This window comes from Hyperolius riggenbachi, chromosome 8 (assembly GCF_040937935.1).
Source record: "Hyperolius riggenbachi isolate aHypRig1 chromosome 8, aHypRig1.pri, whole genome shotgun sequence".
NCBI lineage: Eukaryota > Metazoa > Chordata > Amphibia > Anura > Hyperoliidae > Hyperolius > Hyperolius riggenbachi.
Window position 1 is genome coordinate 232,212,629 of NC_090653.1, and position 24,993 is coordinate 232,237,621.

General features: G+C 48.0%; 1 protein-coding gene across 1 annotated transcript in view; it reads right to left on the bottom strand.

The window, feature by feature from the left end:
• The window catches only part of ALAS2 (5'-aminolevulinate synthase 2), a 67,194-nt gene that overhangs the window by 28,766 nt on the left and 13,435 nt on the right, over positions 1-24,993 (bottom strand). Inside the window, exon 2 of the mRNA XM_068248333.1 lies at positions 2,917-3,112. Coding sequence (XP_068104434.1) covers positions 2,917-3,094 — 178 coding nt within the window. The 5' untranslated portion in view covers positions 3,095-3,112. The remainder of the gene's footprint in view (positions 1-2,916; positions 3,113-24,993) is intronic.

Genomic DNA, 24,993 nt, shown 5'->3' on the forward strand with positions numbered 1-24,993 from the left:
ACTGACTACATAAACTGGGACATATACCCCTGCCTACATATACTGGGACATATCCCCCTGGCTACATATACTGGGACATATACCCCCTGGCTACATATACTGGGACATATACCCCCTGCCTACATATACTGGGACATATACCCCCTGCCTACATATACTGGGACATATACCCCCTGCCTACATATACTGGGACATATACCCCCTGCCTACATATACTGGGACATATCCCCCTGGCTACATATACTGGGACATATCCCCCTGGCTACATATACTGGGACATATACCCCTGCCTACATATACTGGGACATATACCCCTGCCTACATATACTGGGACATATACCCCTGCCTACATATACTGGGACATATCCCCCTGGCTACTTTTTCTGGGGACATATACCCCTGCCTACATATACTGGGACATATCCCCCTGGCTATATATACTGGGATATATACCCCCTGCCTACATATACTGGGACATATACCCCCTGCCTACATATACTGGGACATATCCCCCTGGCTACATATACTGGGACATATCCCCCTGGCTGCATATACTGGGACATATACCCCTGCCTACATATACTGGGACATATACCCCTGCCTACATATACTGGGATATATCCCCCTGGCTACATATACTGGGACATATCCCCCTGGCTACATATACTGGGACATATACCCCTGCCTACATATACTGGGACATATACCCCTGCCTACATATACTGGGATATATCCCCCTGGCTACATATACTGGGACATATCTCCCTGGCTACATATACTGGGACATATACCCCCTGCCTACATATACTGGGACATATACCCCCTGCCTACATATACTGGGACATATCCCCCTGGCTACATATACTGGGACATATCCCCCTGGCTACATATACTGGGACATATACCCCTGCCTACATATACTGGGACATATACCCCCGCCTACATATACTGGGGACATATACCCCTGCCTATATATACTGGGCACATATACCCCTGCCTACATATACTGGGCACATATACCCCTGACTACATATACTGGGCACATATACCCCTGGCTACCTGTTCTGGGGACATCTCTACCCCTGGCTACCAGTACTGGGGACATCTATACCGCTGGCCACCTATTCTGGGGACACCTATAGACCTGGGGCTACCTATTTTTGGGGAACCACTGCTGTCAGATTGAGTGTATTTTGGGGAACTGCTGCCAGGTGAGAGGTGTCTACATATTAACCTGCCTGGCGTTCTGATAAGATCGCCAGGGAGGCTGCGGGAGGGTTTTTTTTTAATAAAAAAAAAACTATTTCATGCAGCCAACTGAAAGTTGGCTGCATGAAAGCCCACTAGAGGGCGCTCCGGAGGCGTTCTTCCGATCGCCTCCGGCGCCCAGAATAAACAAGGAAGGCCGCAATGAGCGGCCTTCCTTGTTTTGCTTCCCTCGTCGCCATAGCGACGAGCGGAGTGACGTCATGGACGTCAGCCGACGTCCTGACGTCAGCCGCCTCCGATCCAGCCCTTAGCGCTGGCCGGAACTTTTTGTTCCGGCTACGCTGGGCTCAGGCGGCTGGGGGGACCCTCTTTCGCCGCTGCTCGCGGCGGATCGCCGCAGAGCGGCGGCGATCAGGCAGCACACGCGGCTGGCAAAGTGCCGGCTGCGTGTGCTGCTCTTTATTTGAAGAAAATCGGCCCAGCAGGGCCTGAGCGGCAGGCTCCGGCGGTACTGGACGAGCTGAGCTCGTCCAGACCGCCCAGCAGGTTAAGGGGGCATTCTGCCTAATTATGTGAAAAGCTGTCTATTTATGTGCCTCATGACTGCTGAATTTGTCTTGTTGTGTGCCTCATGGTTACCGACTTTGTCTTGTTGGGGGCCTCATGATTTGTTGGGGGCCTCAAATTTGCTGAATTTGTCTTGTTGGGGGCCTCATGATTGCTGAATTTGTCTTGTTGGGGGCCTCATGATTGCTGAATTTGTCTTGTTGGGGGCCTCATGATTGCTGAGTTGGTCATGTTGGGGGCCTCATGATTGCTGAATTTGTCTTGATGGGGGGGGCCTCATGATTGCTGAATTTGTCTTGTTGGGGGTCACATGATTGCTAACTGCGAGACTATGGAAAAAGCTGAATCATCATCATATGAGACAATAGCATTAAACCTACTTTTTCCGCTTTTTAAAACAGAAAATGAAACTGGGAGGTTCAAAAAAAAAATGAATAATTTTTTCAGGTGTACGATGGATGAAATTGTTTATCTTCACAGTTTATTTTCAACTTAATTTTCCATAATGTTCATGTATGAGTTAAAACGTTTGTATTTAGTTTAAATTGCTGTTGGCACTTTGTGATAGTAAAGTGACTTTGCAGTTTGGACACTCGACCTCCAAAAGGTTCGCCACCACTGTCCTAATCTAATGTCCCACCATTGCTTAGTTCATGTAAACTTGTCTCCACCCACGACCACACCCACATTCTGGTTCATGACCACACCCATTTTTCGGCTAGCTCCATTTTTTGGCGCAACACCGACCCAGATTTGCGGCGCGGCGCGCGCACTTTTTGCCCCCCCCCTGGAAAATTTTCTGCGGACGCCTATACTATAAAATAAAAGTGAGCTTACAATAAAAATAAGGTAAACAAGCCGTAATTTACAGCTCTCAATAATATAATTAGTAACAAGGAAACAGAGGTATGCAGAAATGTATAAAATAATGATAAACAATTTAAAAAGAAGGTAGGCATTGGCTTACCTGCAATGAAGACAACTGTTCAATAACAAGGACAAACAACAACGCGTTTCGTGGCCTAGAGCCACTTCTTCAGGTAAATATGCCTTGCCAACAACAGTCAGAAGCTCTTATGAAGTATTGCCCATGCCTTTCCCTGCTTCCCGCAGCCCCTCATTAGCAACGCAATTACTTACCTCCAGTAGGGGGCGTTGTGTCTTTGGCCCTCTGCTGATTAGATGCAGTTGTGGAGAGAGCGCGTGACACCAAGACTGGACAGCGCTCTGCACTACGCAGGATCATGGGATGGGCTGCCCGCAGGAACACCGAGGGGTCCCGGGTGTAGAAGGGACAGAGTTTGATGAGAGACGCCATGTTCAAAGGTTAGGGTGTCTGCAACAAAACACAGAAAACATTAGAGGAATCAAGTTAACTGTAAGCTGGGACCACCCACTGTCCATGTACTATAAGTCCCCTAAAACGCCCAAGGGCCCCGATGCGGTCGCTACCTCTGCACCCCCTATTGCTACGCCCCTGGGTGGAGCCTACAAAAGCCAATCAAAATTCACCTATTGATTTCAAGGAGGAATATTTAATTGCTGCCATTTTTGCACTGTTAATGGCACAAGACTTAGGGCCTGTTCAGACTATCTGCGTATGAAGAATGCGTTTAAAATCAAAGAAACGCAAGTTGAAAAACGCATGCGTTTTTCTTGCGTTCTAATGCGTATTCTATTGCGTTTTGCACACACACGTGACCCAGGGGAAAAAAAAGAATTATGGGAACCGCAGAGGAAAACGGACGCTAAAAACGCAATAGTACACGTTTTTGATACGCGTCCATAGACTTTCATTGCGTCCGTTTCTATGCGTGACGCACAGAACTGCGTGCAGCAATGCGGATGAGAAACGTATGCGTCTCATACGCATACATGTGAACTAGCCCATTCAAAAGCATTAGGAGCCGTTTCTATGCGTTTTTGGTACCCGTACGCATTCCCTGAAAACGACTAGGAACGCGCATAGTCTGAACAGGCCCTTAAACCTGATACAATTGGTCTGTGGGTGACTGGGGTTCAAATTCAGAAAAGGGGGTGGAGCCACAGCCAATCAGATTTGTTTCATTTCAATGCAAATTATTGATGCCAAAGACCGCAAAGCTCATAAACTAGGTCATTGAGTAACAGTATGTCAGAATACCAGTGCGCTCTCCAGAAGTATCAGGACCGAAAGAGGGAAACACAAAACTTCCATAGCGTAATACTGTAACTTCAGATGAGCAGCAGCATCCTTGACTGACAGGAGCTGGTGTTATATAGAACCATTAATCATACACATCCAACATCCTCAAACAGTAGGACTGAGGCTCACCGGAATGTTGCCACCTCAGAATCCAGGTGGATCTAGCGCTCTGACTGTCATCCAGCCGATGTCTGATAAAGTCAAGGCAGGTTCTACAGATAAAACTTGCTTACACGGGATCCATCCCACACAGATATACAGACTGATGAGTATGCAACACGCTTGCTCTCCAGGGCACGTTTGCTGAAAACACTGCGGCGTCCCGCTGGCTATTTCCCCAGATAGTTCCTGACCGGCATGAACGTTAATTTCCTAGTTGGATGACGTCAGCGTGCACTGCCTCCGCCCTACGCGTTTTGTTCAATAGGACTCATCAGGGGCTAACGGAGCCAGCGCACGGTAGGCTAATATAGAAGCAGAGCTGGGTGGAGAAGATGCTCCTCCCGGACCAATAGGACAGAGGCAATTGCGGAACTGCCCTATAGATCAACGTTAGCATATTAAAAGCATTGAAGCCGACTGCAGAAGTTTCCAAACATCACATTGTTGTCGGCTTCATGCTCACATACAAATGCAAGAATTGTACAGCAGCTAGAGTTGAGCCGAAATTTTCTTAATTTTGCATTACTATAATTACGCATGCGAAATTTGCGATTACGATGCGAAATTACAATAGCGTAATTGCCATTAAAATCATAATTGAAAATACCGTAAGCGTAATTTTCAACGCGTAATTTCGTGTTTCGTTCATGCCGGAATTTCACATTAAACGCTACCGTAATTTCGCGTTAAACCGTAACGCTCCGTATAATATAAAAAAGCCGCCGACTTTAAGGGTTAATAGCAAAGCCCCCTTAAATGCTAAGAGCCTCAAATTTGGAGAATATATTAAGGAGATCAGGAGGAATAAGAGGAAATTTTTTTTTTTCAAAAAGACCTTATAGTTTTTGAGAAAACTTCCGAGGATATTGCGTGGGATCATTTATTTAAAGGGACAGGTAAGTATTAATGGTTAATTAAGAATATTAAAGGACTTTTTTAGTGGTTATGTTTTTTGTTCAATTAAAATACTTTTTCTAAGTGTTTGTGTGTTTATTTACTTTTAACTCTTAAAGGAAATGGGTAAGGGGTACAAGTACCTCTATACTCATTTCTCCTGGGAGGGGGGGTGGGCATCTGGGGGATCCCAGATTCCACCATGAACCCCCCCCCCAGGAAATCGCGGCCTCCACCTCCACCGCCCATCGGAGGTGGAGAAGAGCCCCTTGTCCTTGGATTAGACAAGGGTTCGGAGGGGGAGGGGAAAGCTTGGCTGCCCCTCCCCTTCCGAGACCCCCCAATCCATGGGCCATGCGGGCTGGTATAGTCAGGGTGCGGAGCCCCACGCGGCCGGTGCTCCGCATTCTGGCTATCCCAGCCTGCATGGGGGACAAGGGGTTAAAGAGGTCTGGGAGGGGGGCCCCACGTCGTTTTTTTTTATATTTCCCACACTCAGAACGAAGTAAGTAAAACTCTTCCCACTTGGGGGAATCTATGAAAATAATACACTATTGTTACCTGTGCAAAAAAACCTGACATTTTCCGCATTTAAAAGACATTTTTGCCCTTGAAACTTAAAAATCGATTTTCTCAAAAACTATAAGGTCTTTTTGAAAAAAAAAATTTTCCTCTTATTCCCACTGATCCCCTTAATATACCCTAGGAATTTGGTGTTCCTAAACTTTAAGCAGGCTTTGCTATTAACCGTTAAAGTCGGCGGGTTTTTAAAGAGAGTCTGAAGCGAGAATAGATCTCGCTTCAGACCTCATATATAGCAGGGGCACGTGTGCCCCTGCTAAAACGCCGCTGTCCCGCGGCTTAACGGGGGTCCCTGTCCCCCCAAACCCCCTCCGTAATGCGGGGGAGCGCTTCCTGGTTGGGGCAGGGCTAACCGCCGCAGCCCTGCCCCACGCGCGTCTGTCAGCACGTATCTCTGCCTCTCCCCCGCCCCTCTCAGTCTTCCTTCACTGAGAGGGGCGGAGGAGAGGCGGCGATGCGCGTCTGATAGACGCGACTGGAGGCAGGGCTGCAGCCGTTAGCCCTGCCTCCAGGAAGAATATTACCAGCGACCATTTTCCGACCAACTTTTGCGGGGGGTGGGTTGGGGGTGAAGGGACCCCCGTTTAGCCGCGGGATAGCGGCGTTTTAGCAGGGGCACACATGCCCCTGCTATATATGAGAGCTGAAGCGAGATTTAGTCTCGCTTCAGTGTCTCTTTAAATGTATACATTTTTACTTTGAAACTTTAACATCGATTTTCTCAAAAACTATAATGTCTTTTTGAAAAAAAAAATTTTCCTCTTATTCCTCCTGATCTCCTTAATATATTCTCAAAATTTGAGGCTCTCAGCATTTAAGTGGGCTTTGCTATTAACCCTTAAAGTTGGCGGCTACCTAACATTGATCCATGCGTCAACTTTTCTGCTTGGGAGCATGGCCATACGCATTAATTTCGTAATACCCAATGTAATGCGAAATTTACGCGAAAAATTACGCTTACGCGAAATTTCGCGAAATCCTTCTTCATTACGATTATGTACTTACGGCCATAATCGTAATTACACTAATTACGTGAAATTTCGCGAAATCGTAATTACGTCATTACGCTCATCTCTAACAGCAGCTAATACTGATCCAAACTACCCCAAACTAGTGCATAGAGGCACCTAACTGTAAAATAAACAGTCCATATACAAATGCTGGGCACATAATTTACAAAATACCTTAGATCAAGGCTGCTAAATAAGCTAAAAATGATGCTGAGATTACAACAAGAGCAAATACATGAGCAACAAGAGCAAATAATCATTAGAAATGAAGCACTTGAGGTCAAAAATTCAATATTCAATCCCTGTTTGACCTCAACTGCCACATTTCTAATGATTAACAGGCAGGCATGATCTTCTCTATATCTATTTATTGCTCTACATGTAGACTATGCTCTCTGTTGGTAATGTGAAGGGGCCGGTGGGGTTCATCTAACCTGCCTAATATGTGTATGTGTGATGTGTTTTGCACATCCTAATTGGGTGGGTTTCTTTTGCTTTTATTGACCCGCTTGGGTCTGTACATCGGGGGGGACGTATATATACATGATTATGTGTGTGTGTGTGTCCTTCGCACATGCAGTATTCGCATATTTTATTGTATTTATTGCGTTGATAATGAGAATGAGCCATCTGCTAATGTATGACGTTTTATGGACTTTTCCTTTTCACATTTATTTGCTCTTGTTGTAATCTCAGTATAATTTTTAGCTTATTTAGCAGCCTTGATCTAAGGTATTTTGTAAATTATGTGCCCAGCATTTGTATATGGACTGTTTATTTTCCATTTAGGTGCCTCTATGCACTAGTTTGGGGTAGTTTGGATTTGGGGTAGTTTGAATTCTTGCATTTGTATGTGAGCATGAAGCTGACAGCAATGTGATGAATGGAAACTTATGCAGTCGGCTTCAATGCTTTTAATATGCTAACACGCTGTCGATCTATAGTTCCGCCCTCCGCAATTGCCGCTGTTCTATTGGTCTGGGAGGAGCGTCCTCTCCACCCAGCGCTGCCTTTAAATTAGCCTGCTATGCGCTGGCTCCGTTAGCCCCTGATGAGTCATATTGGACGAAACGCGTAGGGCGGAGCCAGTGCGTGCTGACATCATCCGACTAGGAAACGAACATTCATGCCGGTGTAATGTCTGATTGCGCTGCCCGGAAGCTCCCTTCCACACTGAGTAGCACGTATGTGCAGTGTGAAGTGAATTATGCTGCTGATGGTAAGATAATAAATATCTCCGCTTCCACACATCATACACTCACCAAATTTTCAGGGTAGCGTGAGGATCCCCCGAACGACCTCTATGCCAAATTGCAGCCCCGAGCCTCGCTGGTTCAGGAGATAGATTAGAGAAACCTATCTCGGGAAACAGTGGGTCTCGGGGGCTGCAATTTGGCATAGAGGTAGTTCGGGGGGTCCCCTCCCTACCCTGACAATTTGGGGAGTGTAGGATGTGAAGAAGCGGAGATATTTAGTATTTTACCATCAGCAGCATAATTAAATAGGAACTGTGGCGCACAGTCTCCTACTGCGCATGCGGGGCAGCGCAAATCCACAGGCAGTGCAATCAGACACAACACCGATACGGAGCTATCTGGGGAAATCATTCACCAGCGGGATGCCGCAGTGTTTTCAGCAAAAGTGCCCTGGAGAGCAAGTGTATTGCATACTGATCAGCCTGTATATCTGTGTGGGATGGATCCTGTACAATAAAGTTTTATCTGTGGAACTTGCCTTGACTTTACCACACATCGGCTGGATGGCAGCCAGAGTGCTAGATCCACCTTGTTTTCTGAGGTGACAACAATCCGGTGAGCCTCAGTCCTACTGTGTGAGGATATTGGATGTGTACAGGACTGGATTTACCATAAGGCACTGTAGGCACGTGCCTACAGGCGCCTGATGATGGAAAGGCGGCCTCCCTCCCACCTTACCTATGCAGAGTCCTGATGAGAGTTTAAATGAGAGGTTATTTACCATGCTCTTGGCATTCCACTGACGAGATCTCCCTTCAGTCAGGGGCACCTCTAGCTATTTATTGCTGAGGGTACGTTTGGCTAAGGGACACCTATAGCTATGATGGGCAAGGGAAGTAAAGGAGGAGTGACAGCTGGGCCTGCCAGCACACCTGTGGTGCGGTTCGGAAGGGGTTTGTAGATTCATAGAGGGTGAAGTCTATGGTGCCAGAACATTTGTGCCTATAGGCTCCTGTGATGTAAATCCAGGCTTGGATGTGTATGATTAATGGTTCTATACAACACCAGCTCCTGTCAGTCGAGGTGCTGCTCATCTGAAGTTACAGTATTACGCTATGGAAGTTTTGTGTTTCCCTCTTTAGGTCCTGATACTTGTGGAGAGCGCACTGGTATTCTGACATACTGTTATCCATTACCTGGGACACTGCCAGTGTGCGCACCCACCATAAGCTGCTGTCTACTGAGATCTTGAGAACTATATGTGGTTGGCGCAGTGTACTTGGACAGTAGGTTATTGAGTAATTGTGTGTTAAGGTTAGAAAAAGTGGGCGGAGCCAACACCAGCCAAATACATACCCGGGCAACGCCGGGTCATCAGCTAGTATAGCCATAACTCAGCCCATCAGAAAGGACGATGTAATGTAGTTACTCTAGGGTACAGTTATTCAGATAGGATTACCCTGGAATCCATAAACACAAACCTGAATTGGATTTTTAAAAATGATTGCACCGCAGTCCCATCGTCCACCCTTGCTGCGTGGCCCATTGACTTGCATTGCTGCATATTCTGTGCAGTAAGCATGGATCATGCAGCCTTTGCACCAGCATTGCCTCGGTTTGGATACTTCCGGCGCAGGCGCACCGCGTCGCATCATGTGAACTATGCAAGACTTGCATGGCCCTTGCAGCGGGGAAGCGTTGGCGAAACGTACAGTCGAAGGGACACAGCTAACACGTGCAAGCCATGTGATCAGCTTGTTGGAGACTGCAAAATAATACTTGGACGCGATATATTTTGGCAAAGGTGAGCTATACTATAATTCATGTTTGGGTGATTCTGGAGCAGATGTTGAGAATACAGATGGCCATACACTGGACGGAACCAGCCTGACCAGACCTTTGTCTGATACTGCATGATCCAAATATTGACCGAGGAGTCAATCCACCACATAACACCTGCAGATTTGGGAAAGGCTGTTACACTTAAAGAGACACTGAAGCGAAAAAAAAATATATGATATAATGAATTGGTTGTGTACTATGAATAATTACTAGAAGATTAGCAGCAAAGAAAAAAATCTCATATTTTTATTTTCAGGTATATAGTGTTTTTTCTAACATTGCATCATTCTATAATATGTGCAGATTACACAACACTCAGCATTCAAAATGATTCTTTCAGAGCAGTCTATGAACTAATGACCTCTCCTCTGGCAGAGAAAAAGAAATTTGTTCACTAACAGTTGAGATAATAAAAGTCAGAAGACAGCCCTCTCCACGACTTTGAAAGTCGTAGAGCTTAATGGCTTTTTTGCATAGAGATAACAACTGGAGTTTCTTAACTCTTCCTGTACTGGAAACAATTAGACTGATGTATCTGATCTTAATGTTTTATTTCTTAGCTGTAGTACACATACAAATCATAATATCATAATTTTTTTTTCACTTCAGTGTCTCTTTAAGGCCAATACACACAGTGTACAAATGTCTGAACAGGCACGTGGTGAGCATCGGTTTGTGTGACGGTTCGTTCGTGTGGACGCGGCAAGAGACAAAGACTGTCAGCAGTAATATAAGAAGAAGTCCGCACACAGGCTCAAGGAACAACCAGTGCTATATTTATTGTCCCATCACATACAAGTGCCATAAGAAATAGTTGGGGCCCCCTCTCAGCTCAGGGCACTCAGGGTCCCCTTTGTCAAGGCAGATAGCAGAAAGACATATACGCGTATATGTCTTTCTGCTATCTGTCTTGACAAAGGGGACCCTGATTGGCCCCAAAACGATCATCGGCCTTGCAGGTCGGACATGTATGGCACATGTATGTGATGGGACAATAAATATAGCACTGGTTGTTCCTTGAGCCTGTGTGCGGACTTCTTCTTCTTATATTACTGTTGGGCAGCCTGGGAGTCCGGCACCAGCACACACATGCACTGGAGTGCGGTCCTTTCTCCATAAAAGACTATCAGCAGACTGTCTGCAGACCGTTGCTTAGTCTGTTGGTGTCCTGTGATGTGTACGAAAGTCTGCTACAGACAGCAGAGGCGCTACCATAGCACTACTACTATACGTAGTCTGTGGCAGACAGCTTCCGTTGTGTCTTCACTCTTTCTGTTGTCCCCTGTGTACAACTGTCACGAACTCGAATTGTCGCTGCCATAAATATGCTGTTGTCTCTTGTCTGTTTGTCGCAGCCTCACAACTACAGACACATGTATGCCGTGTGTATGGGCCATCAAACATACAGCTTATGTAAACCTGGTATTTCTGCTTCCTCTGTTCCTGTGTTTCTCCATCAGTCACAGAACGGCTTTAGTGATTGCATTATCCCCATTTGCTCCATGTTTAACATCCCTCCTTGTGCAATAGCTTGGTGATTTGTTGTGTTTTCTTGCTCATTGAGAAAACACATTCAGTATCTGAAGAAATACTGAACTTCCCCTTGCAGTGTGTGGCTACATGGCCTGATTTGTACAGCATGAAGGAGTTCCCAGACTCACTCACCCCGAAGCAGCAAGAGTACCTCAGGGGCATAACTACAGGGGAGCAGTCCCTGCAACTGCAGGGGGAGGGGGGGGCAGAGCTGTGAGGGGGTCCCAACTACTACTTCACTTCCTCATATAAATCCTTCAGATCAGGTGTTTTTGTGGCTACACTTGTTGTGGGTGCAAAGATTTTAATGGCCACACTTGTTTTATGACCCTCGCAAGATAGGCCCCCAGGCTTTGAGTGTCCCCAATGGAAATTGTAGCTGAAATAAGAGGTGTAGAATGCACAGATATGCAAAACTTTATAAACACAGTACTGGCGATTCTATGGGTTAGCTCTCTCCATGCTGTCCGATCTTGTACCATTTCTGCCAGTTGCCTTAGGCTCAATCCCGTGTCAGCTTTGATGGTGTCAAGCCAGCGCGTTCTCTGGCGGCCTTGTCGCCTTTTGCCACTGATCAGCATTAGGTCTTTCTCTAAGGAATTTGATCACATCACGTGGCCGAAATATGTAAGTCTAAGTCTGGTGATCTTGCCTTCCAGTGACATGTCTGGTCTTATACGTTCCAATACTTCTTTGTTACTCATTCTTGCTGTCCATTGAATGCGTAGCAACAGTCGCCGTCACCACAACTCGAGGAAGTCGATTTTTCTTCTATCTGCTTTTCTTAGGGTCCAACTTTCGCAGCCATACATGGTTATGGGGAAAACAATGGCATGAACCAGTCTAGATTTGGTCGTAATGCTAATGTCTGCTTTTCCATACTTGGTTCATGCTTATCAGCGTGTTTCTGCTGAGGGTTATCTGACATTTAATTTCATGACTACAATCACCATTTCGATCGATCTGAGAGCCGAGGAAGGTGAGTGCACACAAGAGTGCACACACTCAATCTTTTCATTGTCAACTGCTATCTTGATATTGCCGACAACTGTTATCTTGATATTGCTGGCATAAGTCCAGGGCCGGATTACCGACCAGGCAACAAAAGCAGTCGCTTGGGGCCCCATTCAGAGTCAAAGGGGCCCCATTAGCACATAAACCAGCCCTTGCCATCCTGTCAGCGGTGGCTGGATGGTATAATGGTTAAAGGGACTCTGAGCAGTGCAGTAACTATGGAAAGATGCATATCATTTTAAAGCTCTTTTTCTCCCCTTTCCAATGATATCTAAATGGCTGCTCTATGCCTTTTAGTTTTCGATATTTTCGCGATTGAAATCGCGGCCACAGGACGACTTTTCTCCAAAGTCAGCGGTGGCTGGATGGTATAATGGTTAAAGGGACTCTGAGCAGTGCAGTAGCTATGGAAAGATTCATATCATTTTAAAGCTCTCTTTCTCCTCTTTCCAATGATATATAAACAGCTGCTCTATGCCTTTTAGTTTTCGATATTTTTGCGATCGAAATCGCGGCCACAGGACGACTTATCTCCAAAGTCAGAGGTGGCTGGATGGTATAATGGTTAAAGGGACTCTGAGCAGTGCAGTAACTATGGAAATATGCATATCATTTTAAAGCTCTCTTTCTCCTCTTTCCAATGATATCTAAACGGCTGCTCTATGCCTTTTAGTTTTTGATATTTTCGCGATTGAAATCGCGGCCACAGGATGACTTTTCTCCAAAGTCAGCGGTGGCTGGATGGTATAATGGTTAAAGGGACTCTGAGCAGTGCAGTAACTATGGAAAGATTCATATCATTTTAAAGCTCTCTTTCTCCTCTTTTCAATGATATGTAAACAGCTGCTCTATGCCTTTTAGTTTTCGATATTTTCGCGATCGAAATCGCGGCCACAGGACGACTTTTCTCCAAAGTCAGCGGTGGCTGGATGGTATAATGGTTAAAGGGACTCTGAGCAGTGCAGTAACTATGGAAAGATGCATATCATTTTAAAGCTCTTTTTCTCCTCTTTCCAATGATATATAAACAGCTGCTCTATGCCTTTTAGTTTTTGATATTTTCACGATCGAAATCACGGCCACAGGACGACTTTTCTCCAAAGTTGGCAGCTCGATTCAGCACAATGCAATGAAATATAAGGAACCCAGGGGGATATAATTACAAACATCATGCTGGTAGGTGTGAGGATGTAATGAATTAGTTGTGGGTATGCTTAAAGGCATATCCACAGGCACTGCTTGGAGTCCCTTTAAGGGCTCTGCCGCTGACACAGGAGACCAGGGTTCAAATCTCAGCTCTGCCTGTTCAGTGAGCCAGCACCTATTCAGTAGGAGACCGTAGGCAAGTCTCTCTAACACTGCTACTGCCTATAGGGCGCGTCCTAGTGGCTGCAGCTCTGGCGCTTTGAGTCCACCAGGAGAAAAGCGCGATATAAATGTTATTTGTCTTGTCTTGTCAAATGATGCCGTGCGCTGCTGATTATCTTCAGAGCCAGGCTCTCCTCCTAGGTCCCCCTCCTGCTACTGTGCGCTCTGCCGCTGCCCACTCCACCCTCCCTTCCCACAGAGAACCACAGCTGCAGCAAGAATGATAGCAGCAGATGGCAAACGCTCACTCACCTATCCATGATCCAAGCAATAGAGATCCCGTCATCTGAAACCCATCTGTCTCTTCTACAGTGCAGCTGCTCGCTCTGAACTTCCTGATTCTCAGATCAGACATGAAGTAGGAAGTAGTAATAGTAGTAGTAACAGAGCGGCAGCACTCTAGAGGAGACAGATGGGCTCCGGATGACGGGACCTCTATTGCTTGGATCGCAATAGGTGAATGTGATTCATCTGGTGCTGTCATTCTCCCCCACTGCGGCTGCCTTCTCTGCTGGACTATCGTATTCACTGGGATGGAGGCTGCATGGTGGCTGTCTAGTTTGGGAGGAAATTGGTTGTTCGGTGGTGGGGGTGGTTATGTAATTCTGTCTGGGGAACGGCTTTCGGTTTGGCGGTGTCCAGAGCTTTCTGCTATTGCCAGGCTGGAGATGCAGGGGGAAAGTGCTGCTGCTGTGATATCTGGCGCCCTCTTCACAGGGGTGCCCCAGCCCCTGAGTGCAAATGTCCCAGCCATTCATCTCTCACTCTGCATTTTGCCGCTGCTATTCCCTGCATTGTGCACCCACAGAGGAAAGCGTGCTGTTGCCCATAGCAACCAGTAGCTCGGCTGCCCGGTGTGTGCGACATATTGCTGTGCAGCTGCATCTTCTGATTCTATTACGACATGATGGGGGGGCCCAAATCAGTTACTTTGCTTAGGGCCCCATTTAGCCTTAATCCGGCTCTGCATAAGTCGCATCTGTTAAAAATTCTGGAACAAGACAAGCATATGAGTAATATCCAGTAAAACCTGAGTCAGAGTACTTGATCTGCTGCATGCTTGTTCAGGGTCTATGGCTAAAAGTATTAGAGGCACAGGATCAGGAGGATTGCCAGGCAACTAGTATCATTTAAAAGGAAGTAAATATGGCATCTTCCATATCCCTTTCATCTTGGGTTCCCTTTAAAGGACAACTGTAAGGAGAGGGAAAATCGAGGCTGCCATATTTATTCCCACTTAACCAATACCACTTGCCTGGCTATCTTGCCAATCCTCTGCCTATAATACTACTAGCCATAGACCCTGAACAGGGCAGTTTCTAGGCTAAAATGCACCCAGTGCGAGAGTGTAAAAATTGCGCCCCCTCCCCGTCCCCCCCCCCCCCCCCCCCCGTGCCGGAGCCAGGTATAGGTGCCTGCAGTATAGGTTAGCTAGGTCTAGTTGCACTCAGTATAGGTAGTGGGCTATAGGTCCCCCCAATATAGGTAGCCAGGCATAGGTGCCCCAGTATAATTGCCCCCGGTATAGATTAGCCAGGTAGGTGCCTCCAGTATAGGTATCCAGTATAGTTCAGGGGCAGACTGGCCAGGGGGGCAGGGGGGCAATCTCCCCCCAGGCCACCTTTCATTCAGTGATTTAGGGTAGGTCTGGTGTCTGGTGTATTCGGGTTTGTTGTAAGGCAATGTGAAACTTGAGGCTAGCTGATAAAAGTGCAATCAGAAGACAGGCAAGCTGGCAAATATACACAGCATGAATGATGCAGAGCTTGCCTGGAGGGTCCGTGTGCAAACATCTGTCTGGTCTCTCCCCATTGTTATTATGACTGCATGTGTGGATAAGGTGTTATACAAGTAAATGGTTTTTGACAGTCCCTAGAATCCAGGAGGGCTACTTTCTGACTTGTGTGAGAGACTGGCAGGGACAGGAGTCCTATTACAGGCAAGTAGCCTCTGTGTGATGTGCAATACAGATAAGCTCTCTGCTCCATCTCAGGCTATTCTCAATTTCTCTCCACTCCTCTAGTGCACGCAAAAATCGCAATAGCAATCGCTAGCAATTTGTGAGTGTGATTTTGTGAAACGATTTTCAGAGCGTTTTTTTTTAATGAATTGCTCCAAAAAATGCTACATGCAGTGTGTAGCATTTTTTGGAGCAATTCATTAAAAATAGCTCTGAAAATCGCTTCACAAAATCACACTCACAAATTGCTAGCGATTGCTATTGCGATTTTTGCGTGCACTAGAGGAGTGGAGAGAAATTGAGAATAGCCTGAGATGGAGCAGAGAGCTTATCTGTATTGCACATCACACAGAGACTACTTGCCTATCATAGGACTCCTGTCACTGACAGTCCCTCACACAAGTCAGAAAGCAGCCCTCCTGGAGTCTAGGGACTGTCAAAAACTTTTCAACTTGTATAACACCCTACCCACACATGCAGTCATAATAACAATGGGGCGAGACCAGACAGATGTTTGCCCACGGACCCTCCAGGCAAGCTCTGCATCATTCATGCTGTGTATATTTGCCAGCTTGCCTGTCTTCTGATTGCACTTTTATCAGCTAGCCTCAAGTTTCACATTGCCTTACAACAAACCCAAATACACCAGACACCAGACCTGCCCTAAATCACTGAATGAAAGGTGGCCTGGGGGGAGATTGCCCCCCTTCCCTCCTGGCCAGTCAGTGTAGCTGTATACAGTGCTTCCCTGAACTAATTACTTTGCAGTCCCCTGGGGAGAGGGAGGGAGAGTTCACAGCGCCCTTTGGCTGTCTGCGCTCAGGGCTGCCGCAGGGCTGCACGGCCCTTAGAAACGGGTCTGACCCTGAACAAGTATGCAGCAGATCAGGTGTTTCTGACATTTTAGTAAGATCTGACAAGATTAGCTGCATGTAGTGTTGGGCGAACATCTAGATGTTCGGGTTCGGGCCGAACAGGCCGAACATGGCCGCGATGTTCGGGTGTTCGACCCGAACTCCGAACATAATGGAAGTCAATGGGGACCCGAACTTTTGTGGTTTGTAAAGCCTCCTTACATGCTACATACCCCAAATTTACAGGGTATGTGCACCTTGGGAGTGGGTACAAGAGGAAAAAAAAATTAGCAAAAAGAGCTTATAGTTTTTGAGAAAATCGATTTTAAAGTTTCAAAGGGAAAACTGTCTTTTAAATGCGGGAAATGTCTGTTTTCTTTGCACAGGTAACATGTTTTTTGTCGGCATGCAGTCATAAATGTAATACATATAAGAGGTTCCAGGAAAAGGGACCGGTAACGCTAACCAAGCAGCAGCACACGTGATGGAACAGGAGGAGGGTGGCGCAGGAGGAGGAGAAGGCCACGCTTTGTGAGACACAACAACCCAGGCCTTGCATGAGGGCAAGAAGCGTGCGGATAGCATGCTTTGTACCGCCATGCAGTCATAAATGTAATAAAGATAAGTGGTTCAATAAACAGGGACCACGCGGCAACGCTAACCCAGCAGCAGCAGACGTGATGGAACAGGAGGAGGCGCAGGAGGAGAAGGCCACGCTTTGTGAGACACAACAACCCAGGCCTTGCATGAGGGCAAGAAGCGTGCGGATATCATGCTTTGTACCGCCATGCAGTCATAAATGTAATAAAGATAAGTGGTTCAATAAACAGGGACCACGCGGCAACGCTAACCCAGCAGCAGCAGACGTGATGGAACAGGAGCAGGCGCAGGAGGAGAAGGCCACGCTTTGTGAGACACAACAACCCAGGCCTTGCATGAGGGCAAGAAGCGTGCGGATAGCATGCTTTGTACCGCCATGCAGTCATAAATGTAATAAAGATAAGTGGTTCAATAAACAGGGACCACGCGGCAACGCTAACCCAGCAGCAGCAGACGTGATGGAACAGGAGGAGGCGCAGGAGGAGAAGGCCACGCTTTGTGAGACACAACAACCCAGGCCTTGCATGAGGGCAAGAAGCGTGCGGATAGCATGCTTTGTACCGCCATGCAGTCATAAATGTAATAAAGATAAGTGGTTCAATAAACAGGGACCACGCGGCAACGCTAACCCAGCAGCAGCAGACGTGATGGAACAGGAGCAGGCGCAGGAGGAGAAGGCCACGCTTTGTGAGACACAACAACCCAGGCCTTGCATGAGGGCAAGAAGCGTGCGGATAGCATGCTTTGTACCGCCATGCAGTCATAAATGTAATAAAGATAAGTGGTTCAATAAACAGGGACCACGCGGCAACGCTAACCCAGCAGCAGCAGACGTGATGGAACAGGAGCAGGCGCAGGAGGAGAAGGCCACGCTTTGTGAGACACAACAACCCAGGCCTTGCATGTGGACAAAAAGCGTGCGGATATAGCAGCAATGCTTTTTGCCGCCATGCAGTCATAAATGTAATACAGATGAGAGGTTCAATAAACAGGGCCCGGAAACGCAACACCATCCCAGATGTTCATTGGTCATGTTACTTGGTTGGGGTCCTGGAGTGTTGCGTAGTCATTTCCAATCCAGGATTGATTCATTTTAATTTGAGTCAGACGGTCTGCATTTTCTGTAGAGAGGCGGATATGCCGATCTGTGACGATGCCTCCGGCAGCACTGAAACAGCGTTCCGACATAACGCTGGCTGCCGGGCAAGCCAGCACCTCTATTGCGTACATTGCCAGTTCGTGCCAGGTGTCTAGCTTCGATACCCAATAGTTGAAGGGTGCAGATGGATGGTTCGACACAGCTACGCCATCTGACATGTAGTCCTTGACCATCTTCTCCAGGCGATCGGTGTTGGAGGTGGATCTGCACGCTTGCTGTTCAGTGGGCTGCGGCTGCATGGGTGTCAGAAAATTTTCCCACTCCAAGGACACTGCCGATACCATTCCCTTTTGGGTACTAGCTGCGGCTTGCGTTGTTTGCTGCCCTCCTGGTCGTCCTGGGTTTGCGGAAGTCAGTCTGTCTGCGTACAACTGGCTAGAGGAGGGGGAGGATGTCAATCTCCTCTCTAAAGTCTCCACAAGGGCCTGCTGGTATTCTTCCATTTTGACCTGTCTGACTCTTTCTTCAAGCAGTTTTGGAACATTGTGTTTGTACCGTGGATCCAGAAGGGTATAAACCCAGTAATTGGTGTTGTCCAGAATGCGCACAATGCGTGGGTCACGTTCAATGCAGTCTAGCATGAATTGAGCCATGTGTGCCAGAGTCCTACCAGAATCCTCATCATCCTCTTGTGAGCGTTGTGATAGTTGTTGTGATGCATCATAGTCGTCACCTTCCTCCTGGTCTGCTTCTGCTGACCATTCGCGTTGAATTGTGGAAGTCCAACGTGCACCGCTCTGGCCCTCGTCAGTGGTGGCATGAAATTCCTGCTCCAACTCCAGCTGTTCCTCCTCCTCTTCTTCGTCATAGCTGCTGGGGCCAGCGTTCCCTGAGGCGGATGGCCTGATGTTGGTACCATCACGCTGATCGTTTTCTCCTTCAGATTCCCCCAGTTGCATCATGACAGCTGTTTCCTTGATTTTTAACATCGACCTCTTCAGTAAACACAGCAGTGGTATGGTAATGCTGACTGAAGAGTTGTCACTGCTCACAAGCAACGTGGATTGCTCAAAATTTTGGAGGACTTGGCAGAGGTCCAACATGTTGGCCCAATCGGATCCACAGAAGCTTGGCAGCTGGCCGGATGCGCCTCGGTACTGCGCCGTCATGTACTGGACCACTGCACTCTTCTGCTCGCAAAAGCGGGCTAGCATGTGCAGCGTAGAATTCCAGCGCGTAGGGACATCACACAGCAAGCGATGGTGGGGGAGATTGAAGCGCTCCTGCATCTTGGCGAGTGCCCCCGAAGCAGTACTGGAATTTCTACAATGTTTGGACACTCGACGCACCTTCAACAGCAGATCGGGCACGCCTGGGTATGTCCTCAGGAACCGCTGAACTACTAGGTTCATCACGTGCGCCAGGCAAGGGATGTGTGTCAGCTTAGCCAACCTTAAAGCGCGAATGAGATTACTCCCATTATCACACACAACCATGCCCGGTTTCAGGTCCAGCGGTGCCAGCCACAAATCCGTCTGTTCCTTTATTCCCCTCCAAATTTCCTCCCCTGTGTGCTGCTTATCCCCAAGGCAGATTAGCTTCAGCAACGCTTGCTGACGCATGCCAACAGCTGTGCTGCACTGCTTCCACGATCCTACTGCTGCTGGGTTAGCGTTTCCGGATGAGGTACAGCTTTGAGATGCGTTGGAGGAGAAGGAGTCAGAGAGGTAGGTGCTGCTGTTATCCAGTGGGAGGGACGGCGGTGCAGCTGTTTGTGGCGTGGGCAACACCCGTGCCGTAGCAGGTGAGGAATCGCTGCCAGGCTCCACAAGGTTCACCCAGTGCGCGGTAAGGGAGATGTATCGACCCTGGCCGAACGCACTCGTCCAGGTGTCAGTGGTGAGGTGAACCTTGCAGGCAACGGCATTCTTCAAGCTTCGGGTTATTTTGCTGACCACGTGCTCATGCAACTCAGGCACTGCAGAGCGTGCAAAGTGGTAGCGGCTGGGAACCACGTAACGTGGGATGGCCACTGACATCATGCCCTTGAAGCTGTTTGTCTCCACCAATCGATATGGCAGCATTTCGCAGGCCAGAAGCTTGGCTATGCTGGCTGTTACTGCCACGGCCCGGGGGTCATTTGCTGGCAATTTCCTCTTGCGCTCAAACATCTCCGACACAGACAACTGAACCGTAGCGCTGCACACGGAAGGGCTGTTGGTTGTTGTGTTTGATGAACACTGGAAGACCTCAAGAGCACTACTCCGGAAAGTGACAGTGTCAGCCTCGTCTGATGTTTGTGAATGTTGTGAACCACGCAATGGCTGGGCTACTGCTGCTGCTGAGGCGGGTCTGGTGGTGAGTCTGGTGAACCCAAGGGAGGCAGTGTTGTTTCTGGTACCCTGTCCTGACGCGTTTGCCCAAAGAGTGGGATGTTTGGATAGCATGTGACGGCTCATGCTGGTGGTGGAGAGGTTGTTAATATTTTTCCCCCTGCTCAGGCGGGTCTTGCACACCTTGCAAATCGCCATGGTAACATCCTCAGTGCAGTCTTCAAAGAAAGCCCAGACTTTGGAGCACCTGCCTCCTTGCTGGCGATTTCTGTTTGCTCCTCTTTTGCCTCTCACTTGAACTTCCACGCTTGTGGTGCCTGAAATTGTGCGCCGCCTACCTTGTGGCACAAGGCGAACTCGTGCAGCAGTGTGTTCTTCAACAGACTCATCTGTGCTGCTGCTACGACGGCGATGTTCTCGTTCACAAACAAAATCTGGGTCTCTGTCCACATTGTCCATACCCTCCTCTTCCATCTCCTCAAACTCGTCATATGTCATTGTGGGCCACCGCCGTGGAGTAGAGCTCCCCACAACAACCTCTGCGCAGCACACTCCAACGTCGTCTTCCAGATCTTGTCGGCCGACCTCCTGCAATCGCAACCCCTCCTGCCCAAATTGCTCTGGGATTTGGGTTTCCGAGTCCTCTTCGGACTCGCCTTGTATTTCAGTGCGCGTTGCATTTCCCACAGTTAACGGTTGTGAATCCAGGCACAACATTTCTGGCTGTTCCTCCATTGACCTTTGAAAGGTGGAAGTTTGTTGGGCTGGGAATAGCTCCTGCGAATACCCCATTGTGTCCTGAGGTAATTCATCGGACTGGTTATCTGGCAGTTGTGTGCGTGGTGTCGCTGCCGGTTGTGTCAGCTTTGTGCCCACTGGCTCCTTGTAACTGGCTGAGGACTCGGACCTCGTGCGTGATGTGCTGGTGCTGCTTAACCCACTGCTGGACGCTTGAGAGGTCATCCAAGTAATTATCTGGTCCTGTTCTTTTGGATTTGTGAGGGTTGTTGTCCTGGACAACATGGGCGGTATTGAGTGGGTTTTCTTGGGTGCTCCCCTGTGGCCTGTACGTGAACCGTCAGGGGAAACACCTCTTCCCTTGCCCCTCCCTCTTTCACCGGATTTCTTCCTCATTTCACTTATCCTTACAGTACACGCTGACTGGCAGCAGTACAGTGGCAGTACAGAAATGCTATACAGTACCACTATTCCCAGCAGCGACACAGAGCACAATGCTATACAGTGACGGGTGAGCGGTGTACCACTATTCCCAGCAGCGACACAGAGCACAATGCTATACAGTGACGGGTGAGCGGTGTACCACTATTCCCAGCAGCGACACAAAGCACAATGCTATACAGTGGCGAACGAGCGGTGTACCACTATTCCCAGCAGACACAGAACAGTACACAGAATGCTATATAGTGTGGCTGAACGAGCGGTGTACCACTATTCCCAGCAGACACAGAACAGTACACAGAATGCTATATAGTGTGGCTGAACGAGCGGTGTACTACTGTTCCCAGCAGACACAGAACAGTACACAGAATGCTATATAGTGTGGCTGAACGAGCGGTGTACTACTGTTCCCAGCAGACACAGAACAGTACACAGAATGCTATATAGTGTGGCTGAACGAGCGGTGTACTACTGTTCCCAGCAGACACAGAACAGTACACAGAATGCTATATAGTGTGGCTGAACGAGCGGTGTACCACTGTTCCCAGCAGACACAGAACAGTACACAGAATGCTATATAGTGTGGCTGAACGAGCGGTGTACCACTATTCCCAGCAGACACAGAACAGTACACAGAATGCTATATAGTGTGGCTGAACGAGCGGTGTACTACTGTTCCCAGCAGACACAGAACAGTACACAGAATGCTATATAGTGTGGCTGAACGAGCGGTGTACTACTGTTCCCAGCAGACACAGAACAGTACACAGAATGCTATATAGTGTGGCTGAACGAGCGGTGTACCACTGTTCCCAGCAGACACAGAACAGTACACAGAATGCTATATAGTGTGGCTGAACGAGCGGTGTACTACTGTTCCCAGCAGACACAGAACAGTACACAGAATGCTATATAGTGTGGCTGAACGAGCGGTGTACTACTGTTCCCAGCAGACACAGAACAGTACACAGAATGCTATATAGTGTGGCTGAACGAGCGGTGTACTACTGTTCCCAGCAGACACAGAACAGTACACAGAATGCTATATAGTGTGGCTGAACGAGCGGTGTACTACTGTTCCCAGCAGACACAGAACAGTACACAGAATGCTATATAGTGTGGCTGAACGAGCGGTGTACCACTATTCCCAGCAGACACAGAACAGTACACAGAATGCTATATAGTGTGGCTGAACGAGCGGTGTACTACTGTTCCCAGCAGACACAGAACAGTACACAGAATGCTATATAGTGTGGCTGAACGAGCGGTGTACTACTGTTCCCAGCAGACACAGAACAGTACACAGAATGCTATATAGTGTGGCTGAACGAGCGGTGTACTACTGTTCCCAGCAGACACAGAACAGTACACAGAATGCTATATAGTGTGGCTGAACGAGCGGTGTACTACTGTTCCCAGCAGACACAGAACAGTACACAGAATGCTATATAGTGTGGCTGAACGAGCGGTGTACCACTATTCCCAGCAGACACAGAACAGTACACAGAATGCTATATAGTGTGGCTGAACGAGCGGTGTACTACTGTTCCCAGCAGACACAGAACAGTACACAGAATGCTATATAGTGTGGCTGAACGAGCGGTGTACTACTGTTCCCAGCAGACACAGAACAGTACACAGAATGCTATATAGTGTGGCTGAACGAGCGGTGTACTACTGTTCCCAGCAGACACAGAACAGTACACAGAATGCTATATAGTGTGGCTGAACGAGCGGTGTACCACTATTCCCAGCAGACACAGAACAGTACACAGAATGCTATATAGTGTGGCTGAACGAGCGGTGTACTACTGTTCCCAGCAGACACAGAACAGTACACAGAATGCTATATAGTGTGGCTGAACGAGCGGTGTACCACTATTCCCAGCAGACACAGAACAGTACACAGAATGCTATATAGTGTGGCTGAACGAGCGGTGTACTACTGTTCCCAGCAGACACAGAACAGTACACAGAATGCTATATAGTGTGGCTGAACGAGCGGTGTACTACTGTTCCCAGCAGACACAGAACAGTACACAGAATGCTATATAGTGTGGCTGAACGAGCGGTGTACTACTGTTCCCAGCAGACACAGAACAGTACACAGAATGCTATATAGTGTGGCTGAACGAGCGGTGTACTACTGTTCCCAGCAGACACAGAACAGTACACAGAATGCTATATAGTGTGGCTGAACGAGCGGTGTACTACTGTTCCCAGCAGACACAGAACAGTACACAGAATGCTATATAGTGTGGCTGAACGAGCGGTGTACCACTGTTCCCAGCAGACACAGAACAGTACACAGAATGCTATATAGTGTGGCTGAACGAGCGGTGTACTACTGTTCCCAGCAGACACAGAACAGTACACAGAATGCTATATAGTGTGGCTGAACGAGCGGTGTACTACTGTTCCCAGCAGACACAGAACAGTACACAGAATGCTATATAGTGTGGCTGAACGAGCGGTGTACTACTGTTCCCAGCAGACACAGAACAGTACACAGAATGCTATATAGTGTGGCTGAACGAGCGGTGTACTACTGTTCCCAGCAGACACAGAACAGTACACAGAATGCTATATAGTGTGGCTGAACGAGCGGTGTACTACTGTTCCCAGCAGTGACACACAATGACTGGGGGGGACCCTGGCTAGCGTGGCTGGAGCGCGAACTACCCTGCCTGCCTACCCAAAGCTAAACCCACAGACAAATGGCGGAGATATGACGTGGTTCGGGTATTTATTTACCCGAACCACGTGACAGTTCGGCCAATCAGAGCGCGTTCGGGTCCGAACCACGTGACCCGTTCGGCCAATCACAGCGCTAGCCGAACGTTCGGGGAACGTTCGGCCATGCGCTCTTAGTTCGGCCATATGGCCGAACGGTTTGGCCGAGCACCGTCAGGTGTTCGGCCGAACTCGAACATCACCCGAACAGGGTGATGTTCTGCAGAACCCGAACAGTGGCGAACACTGTTCGCCCAACACTAGCTGCATGCTTGTTTCTGGTGTTATTCAGACACTACTGCAGCCAAATAGCTCAGCAGAGTTGCCAGGCTACTGGTATTGTTTAATAGGAAATATGGCAGCCTCCATATTCTACTCACTTCAGTTCTCCTTTAAAGCCCACCTGTCCCAAGGCAAAGCTACCAAGGTAAGCACAGACTGATGTTCATTCTAGATCCACATACCTCTGTGCGTAATCCACTCCACTCCCCATTCCTCCACCCCTGCCCCCCCCATCCCACAATCTAACAATAGTGTTGCACTTTTCAATGCAGTGCAACAATATGAACTGTCGATCTGTCAGACTGTCACTGCTCCCACCTCATGAGCGATTGATATCTAATTGATATCCAATAAAACCGACCGAGTATTGATTGTTTGATCGATCGGGCCA